The 8179-nt window shown below is 44.8% G+C and overlaps 1 protein-coding gene across 1 annotated transcript in view; it reads right to left on the reverse strand.

The window, feature by feature from the left end:
* Positions 1-8179, reverse strand: part of GPATCH1 (G-patch domain containing 1) — an 87015-nt gene that overhangs the window by 49006 nt on the left and 29830 nt on the right. The window contains exons 8-9 of the mRNA XM_006167982.3: positions 4972-5119; positions 2373-2452 (exon numbers count right to left, since the gene is read on the reverse strand). Coding sequence (XP_006168044.2) covers positions 2373-2452; positions 4972-5119 — 228 coding nt within the window. The remainder of the gene's footprint in view (positions 1-2372; positions 2453-4971; positions 5120-8179) is intronic.

An 8179-nucleotide genomic window follows, 5' to 3' on the forward strand; every position in this document is an offset into this window, starting at 1 on the left:
CAGGTAGTATGGAGGATAAAGCAGCTGAATCCCACATGGCTGACCTAACAGCTTGAGTTCTGGACCCAATGACTTGACAAGCTGGGGGACCAGCACGTGGTGCGGTGGTTAAGCCACTGGATTCCCACATGGCTGACTGCAGTTCCAGCCCTAGCCCTGGCAGCTTGCTTTCTCACTTTCTCTCTCTCTCTCTGGTCAAATTAAAATGAACTGATTCATTAATTTAATATAATTAAATAATTCATTAAAAAAGAAAGTAAGAAAGAGAAAACCAAGCCAAGTGCATGCGCCTATGTGCCCAAAATCCTAAGAGGAGACTGGAAGAGAGGGGATTGTGGTATGGCCATCTCCCCTAGGAGGTGATGTCTCACTTTCTCTCTTTTTCTGTCACTGTCCCTGTAGTAAAACTAAGAGAGAGAGAGAGAGAGAGAGTGAGAGAAAAGCTGGTAAACACATAGAACAATTGAAAAAAGGCATGCCAAGCCTACAAGGCAAATGACCAGGCACCTCTCCTGAGCTGGCCAGCACCCACAACTAACTCCTGATGTCTTTTCGTGAGCATGTGGCATATCGCTTTGACATAAGTTTAAAGAGTGCTGTTTGACCTAAGAGATTTTTCTTTAACAAAATCTCATAAAAGTGTTACCTGGAAAGGCCTGCAGAGCTCTCCACGAGACCTGACCACACACACACACCTCTTCTTTCTGCCCAGCCCCTGCTAAGTCCCACAAACTCTGACCACACCCAGCTTTGGTGCATTGGGAGACAAGCTTGTGGGTTACTCTGGCTTTTTGAAAGTTCTCTACTTTTTCTTAAGTTCCATTGCCTCTAGAATTGTATCAATTTCATTCCTGCACTTGTTTCTCTTTTTTTAAGAGACAGATTTTTGCCTTAGGAGCATGCACTTGCAGGAAAGAGAAAGAGAGACAGAGATAGAGAGAAAGTGGATCAATCACCCCCTCCAGAGGGATGGCCATGCTATAATCCCTTCTCCCCCGTTCTCCTCTGGGGATCTCGGGCACGCACGTACATGTGCCCAGCGTGATTTTGAAGCCACTGGGTCTAGGACTCAAACTGTGGTCGGCCATGGGGGAGTCCAGCAACATAACTGCTATGCCATCTTCTGGTCCCGTCATTTTTTTTTTTTCGAGAGGTTTTTGCTATAGGGCGCATGCGCTTTCCAGACAGACAGAGAGAGACAGAGAGACAGAAAGCAAGAAATCACCCCCCCCGGGGGGGATGGCCACGCCACAATCCCTTCTCCTCCATTCTCCTCTAGGGATCTTGGGCACACACGCACATGCGCCCGGCGTGAGTTTAAGCCACTGGGTCTGGGACGCGAACCACGGTCAACTATGTGGGAGTCCAGTGACACAGCCATTACGCTAACTGCTGGTCCCCCGTCATTCTTCCACTTGTTTCTTTTCTGTTTTGTTTTTTTTTAAGAATTATTTAATTCTATTTATCCATTCATTTATTTTTTTAATTTGACCAGAGAAAGACACACACAGAGAGAGAGAGAGGGAAAGTGAAAAAGCAAGCCTCCAGGTCCAGGACTCTAACTGTGGGTGACCATGTGGGAGTGTCCAGCACCTTCACCACCATGCCACCTGCTGGCCCCTCTTCCATTTGTTTCTAATGTATGTTTCTTTTAGTGGGAATAACCAGTCATTTGAAGTTTGGATTTAAAATATTAGCAGTCAGATGTTTTGAACACAACATGGCTACTAATAGAGGTTTCTAATGCAAAATATGATTTCCTGGACAATCACTAGTACTAGGCTATTGTTTTTCTCTCTCTCTTTTTTTTTTTTTTTTTTTTTTTTTTTTGAGAGATTTTCACTGTAGGGCGCGTGCGCTCGCCAGACAGACAGAGAGAGACATAGAGACAGAAAGCGAGAAATCATCCCCCAGGGGGGATGGTCACGCCGCAATCCCTTCTCCTCCATTCTCCTCTCAGGATCTTGGGCAGGCACGCACACGCGCCCGGCGTGAGTTTTAAGTCACCGGGTCCGGGACACGAACCGCGGTCGACTACGTGGGAGTCCAGCGACATAGCCATTACGCTAACTGCTGGTTCCCTTTTTCTCTCTTTTTTTAATTTATCATTACTATTTGTTTTAATTTGACCAGAATAAGAGAGAAAAAGAGGCAGAAAGAAAGTGTGAAAGCAAGCTACCAGATCTAAGACTCAAACCATGGTCAAACATGTGAGAGTCCAGTGTTTTTAACCACCATGCCCCCTGCCAGCCCCAGGCTGTTGCTGTTTGAAAACAGAGTTTACTTTTCAACTGTTAGCATAACAACTCCGATTACTTAGCAGCAAACATTTTAAGCAGGAAACTAGTAAAAATTTTTTTAAAAATTCTTACTTTCTTAGAAGATAAAGGTTTAGAAGCCAGGGAAAATCCATCCAAAATTTTGCCAACATACCGAAGATCTTTCTCTGGTTCTACAAAATGAGGTCATTGATTAAATCCAGAAGTAGACAATTAGAAGACAAATGACATCAGCTTTTATTACAAAGAATACCAACAGTATATGTCATACATGCTATTGGTCAAAGGTAGCAACAAAGGGGAAGATGAAATAGCATGCAAAGCCCTCACACCTCTGTTGACTCAGGGATTGGTGGCCCAGTTCACACCACCCATGGCTGACTAAGCTGCTCAGATCATGGGGGAGACAAGTACCTCACCCTGATGGTTAGAGAAGGTCGCTCAGATCCTACACCGAGGGGCACAAGAGGATATACCTTGTGGTATATTCTTAAGAAAGATCTTAAGAAAAACCACTAAGAGAACAATACGAACAAAAATAAAAATCCTAACAATAGAGTCATTTCTAAAACTGGTCGGAGAACTTCCAGGTAGACCACTTCCCAGTTTCCTTAGCAACAATCCAAATAAGGCCCAAAGGCAATACAACCAGGTCAGCCTGTAATCTAATCTTATGACAGATATAAGGGACTTTTGACTCTTACTCAAGTTCTAACATGAGATAAAGACCACAAGTTTAGGAAACTGAATGGCCCAGATGCCTCTGACTTGGAGGAGTGTCCATGGGCTATGGAGACAAGCCATCAACAAAGGCCCTTTGAGTCTCTCTCTCTCTCTCTCTCTTTTTGTTTGCCAAAGGGCATGTATGCTGGCACGAGAGAGACAGAGAGAGGAGAGTGGAAAGCCCCTCCCCCCATGGGGATGATCACACCATAATCCTGTCTCTTCCGTTTCTCCTTTTGGGACTTTGGGAATGCACATGTGCCAGTGTGTTTTTGAAGCCATAGGGGCCAGGTCTTGAACTGCATAGTTGGCCATATGGGGTCCAGTCGCCTCAACCACTATACCACCAGCTGGTCTGGGCCCTTTGATTCTCAAGGATTTCATGTATAGTGGTTATGTCTGAAGACCATTTTTGGACCAAAAAGCCCCTGCTAAGTGACAACTGTAAGTACTTAATGGCAAGGTGCCGAGTCCTGAAGCAGGCGCAGCCCACAGTGCGGATGAGCTAAGGTTTCTGCAGCTAAAAATGCAGCGCCACCATGAACTATCCTCCTCACAAAGTCATCCTTGTAGTTTAACTCATAATGAACTTTTACACCAGCTTCTAGATATTCCTAAAATTCTGCAAGGTAATTTGGGATTGGATTTCACGTTCCAAGGCCCAGCTGAGATAGCTCATGCGGTTAAGATACTGTGTTCCACAGGCTGGGGCCACGTGGGAGGCCCTGGTTTGATTCCCTAAAAGCCAGACACAATGGTGTGCACCTACAATTCCAGCAACTCAGGGAGGCTGAGGCAGGAGGATCCGGACACAATGAGATCCTATCTTTAAAAAAGAAAGAAAGAAAGAAAGAAAGGAAGAAAGAAAGGAAGAAAGAAAGGAAGAAAGAAAGGAAGAAAGAAAGGAAGAAAGAAAGGAAGAAAGAAAGGAAGAAAGAAAGGAAGAAAGAAAGGAAGAAAGAAAGGAAGAAAGAAAGGAAGAAAGAAAGGAAGAAAGAAAGGAAGAAAGAAAGGAAGAAAGAAAGGAAGAAAGAAAGGAAGAAAGAAAGGAAGAAAGAAAGGAAGAAAGAAAGGAAGCTAACCCGCAGCTTGAAAATCATGCTGGGTGTATGTACATGCATGCCCAAGATCCCAGGAGAATGGAGGAAAAGGGACTGCAGTGTGGCCATGCCCCCAGGAGGTGATTTCTCACTTCTCTGGGGCAGGTCCTGGGTCAGTGATCGAGTCATCGGCACAATAACCTCCTGAGTGGACTTTAGCCTCACTTTACAAATGAGGACTCTCATGGAGGTTACGAGCCTTGCCCAAGGTGAACTGCTGTGCAGAGGAAATCTAAACTCCGAATCCAGGTCTGATTGACTCCGAGTCACAAGTTACTCATACCTACTCCCTACTGTGTAACCCCTGCACCTTTTCTGGAAAAAAATAAACTCAAATACTACTTAGAACCATAGGATCTAAATCACCACAGACTCCACCCTAAAATTCAAATTATCTCAAGAGATGGCCATTTTTTCTCCCAACAAGAGCTCCTTAAGTGCCAGGGACTTGAGAACACAGGCTCCATCTGGTAGGGGGCTGCAGGTGCACCTACCACTCAGTCCCCCAGCCAGGTCTGACCTACTGTTGGCCTTGACCTGCTTTGGCCACCTGCCCAGTTCCTCGAACTCTGAGTGCTTTCCCTTTGACCCACTGTCAGTTCTGGGCAGCAAGAGAACACCTGTCCAATAGTCACTCCTCTCCCTCCTCCCTATCTTGACCCTGTCTTTACAGCTGGCCCTGGCCTTCTCCTGGTCTAAACCCCACTCTGCTTACTTCTCACAGCGGGCCTTGCTTTTCCCTGCATTGTCTCTCACTCTGACTCTTTAGCTAACCCCTATTCCAGGGAGGCTGACGCTGCAGCATCAGTCCCTTCCTCCTGATAGATACCCTGACATGTGGACCTGTGGGTGTGGGTTTAAGGAATTACCTTTCTGATTTCTGTACTGCTTGGGGGCTGTCCAGCCATACAGTCCATCTCCAGGCTCCTCGTCCTTCAAAACCGTGTCATACTTGGAGAGAGTTTCTAAGGCATAGATATCATCATCTTCCTCTTCCAGAGCACCTACTCCAAAAGCCTTCAAGAAAACAAGGTTTCAAACTGAGCAATTACAAGATTGTTTTGCATTGAAAGATAAAACTACAGGGACCAGCAGTTAACATAATGGCTATGTCGCTGGACTCCTATGTAGTCGACTGCAGTTCGAGTACCGAACCCAGTGGCTTAAACTCACATCGAGCGCGTGTGCGTACGTGCCCAAGATCTCGAGAGGAAAATGGAGGAGAAGGGATTGCTGCATGGCCATCTCCCCGGAGGATGATTTCTTGCTTTCTGTCTCTCTGTCGAGCGCATGCACCCTGTAGCAATCTCTCTGTCTGGTGAGTGCACGCGCCCTATAAAAAAAAAAAAAAAATAAAAAAAAAAAAAGATCCCAAGAGGAGAATGGAGAAGGGATTGCTGTGTGGCCATCCCCCCTGGGGGGTGATTTCTCGCTTTCTGTCTCTCTGTCTCTGTCTTTCTGGCAAGTGCATGCGCCCTATAGCAAAAGTCTCTCAAATAAATAAAGATAAAACTACTTTGAGGATGTGACCTAAAACTACTTTGAGGATGTGACCTAAAAGACAAGATTAGCACTTCAATATAACCCGTAAAGAACCAGGTGAGTAGGAGCCCCAGATTAACTCAGACTCAAGTCTCTTGGCAAACGACAGCCAGAAGTGAATGCTACGCCTCCAGTACCTGCTTGGTCCTCCAGCCCCCAGCAGTCATGGCTCCAGGTCCTAGCGCAGGAAGGAGTGGAGGACACATTTAAGCAGCCCACAGGCAGGAATGGATTCTCCAAATAGAGAAAGGCAAAAATGTTCACCTACTGGGCAGTGTGGTCTGGGGCTGGGGTTAGTGACTGGGTCTAAAGACTACTACCCTAACAGCTGCTGAAGAACTCCTTATCAGGGCCAGCGAGTGGCACGGTGGGTAAGGCGGCTAGACTTCCATATGGTTGACCCCGGTTCAAGTCTCACTTTCATCACAGCTTGCTTTCTCACTTTCCCTCTCTTTTTATCCCTTTTGTGTCTCGCTCGTCAAATTTAAATAAATAAGTAAAACTTAAAAAAAAAAATAACTCACTTTTATTTGTTGGAAATAGCTTCCAGTATTTGCTTTTGATAAAAGGATTGGAAAAATACGTGCACGGAAAGAAAAGGTAATAATGAAATAACAAAATAACCATTTTCTAATGCATTTTAAGAAAGAGCCTCTGGGGGCAGGCAGATGGTGTGAAGGTTAAGGTGCTGGACTCCCACATGGCCAGCCGCAGTTCAGTCCCGGCCTGGAGGCTTACTTTCACATCTTCCCTTTCTCTCTCTCTCTCTTTCTCTGTATCTCTCTGGTCAAATTAAACAAATAATAATAATGATAATAAATGAGATAAAATAATTCTAAAAGAAAAAAAAAAAGAAAGAAAGAAAGAAAGAACCTCTGGGGGCTGGCAGGTGACATGGTGGTGACATGGTGGTTGAGGTGCTGGACACACAACATGTCTGACCATGGTTCAAGTCCCAGATCTGGTGGCTTGCTGTCTTTGGCTCTCTCTGGTCAAATTAAAAATAATAATAATAATAAGTTAAATAAATTTTTCAAAGAATTATTTAACATTTTTTATTTATTTATTTTAATTTGACCAGAGAGGGACAGTGTGAGAGAGAGAAAAAGTGAGAAAGCAAGCTGCCATGTCTGAGACTTGAACCGCAGTTGGCCACGTGGGAGCCCAGTGTCCTTAACCACACCCTTGCCCCCCACCAGCCCCAAATTAAAAAATTATTTAAAAAAAAAAAAAAAAAAAGCCTCATGGGTCCAGTCAGTGGCGCCGTGGTTAAGGTGGCTAGATCCTACATGGCTGACTATGTAATTCAAGTCCCAGACCCAGTGGCTTGAAAAACACACCAGGCACATGTGCGTACATACCTAAAATTCTGGAAAGAGAAACAGAGAAATAGGGATTGCTCTCCCTCATGGGGGGAAGCTTTCTCATGTCCTTTCTCTTTCTCTCTGTCTCTCTCTTATGAATGCATGTGCCTTTTTTTTCTTTTTCTTTATTTTTTAAATGTTTTTGCCATAGGGCACGTGCTCTTGCAGGAGAGAGACTGAGAGAGGCAGAAAGAGGGAAAGTGAGAAATCATCTCCCAGAAGGGATGGCCACACCACAATCCATTCTCCTCCAGTCTCTTGGGATTTTAGGCATGCACACGTATACACTGGCATGATTTTCAAACTGCTGAGTTCAGGACTTGAACTACAATCAGCAACATGGGACCCCAATATCTTCACCAAGCCACCTGCCGGCCCTGTGTATGTACCTTCTAACAAATTAAGAAATGAAAAAAAGAGAGTCTGAATCAATTTTAGAGGACAAGGCAACCAGAAAAAGCTCTCCATCTTCCTAAAAGTTAAAAGCAAGTCTCCTGAGTAAAAATACCCATGTTCCCAACTCGCGGCTGGTAGTACTCAAAGACAGCCCAAGAGGTACTAAAACTTGGACCTAAAGGCAGAGAGGTAGAGTGTAATTCGACTATTACTAAATCAAAGGGGCTAAGAGTGTTTTCCTGTTCACTCACATGGGTGGGAAAGCAGGCCTCACTTCAGGAAACACAAACTTCATTGAAAACGTCAGGCCCAAGCTCTCGGGAGCCATTAAAAACAAATTGTGGGGACCAGCAGGTGGCATGGTGCTTGGGGTGCTGGACTCCCACATGGCCGACTGTGGTTTGAGTTCTGGACCTGGCGGCTTACTTTCTCACTCTCCCTCCCTCCCTCCCTCTCTCTCTCTGTCTCTTGCTGGTCAAACTGAAGAACAACAATAATAAATAAAATTAAATAATTCTTTTAAAAAAAATAGATTGTACTGGGCCAGCAGATGGCATGGTAACTAAGGCACTGGACTCCCACATGGCCAACTGGAGTTCAAGTTCCAGGCCTAGGGGCTTGCTTTCTCACTTCCTCTCTCTCTCCTCTTTGGCTCTTGCTCTCTCTGTTTCTCTCTCTCTCTCTAGTGAGCACATACACTCTAGCAAATTAAAATAATAAATAAAATTAGATAAATAATTAAAAAAAAAAACAGATTGCGCTTAACAGGTCTCCA

This window comes from Tupaia chinensis, unplaced genomic scaffold (genome assembly GCF_000334495.1).
Source record: "Tupaia chinensis unplaced genomic scaffold, TupChi_1.0 Scaffold145396_1, whole genome shotgun sequence".
Classification (NCBI taxonomy): Eukaryota; Metazoa; Chordata; class Mammalia; order Scandentia; family Tupaiidae; genus Tupaia; species Tupaia belangeri.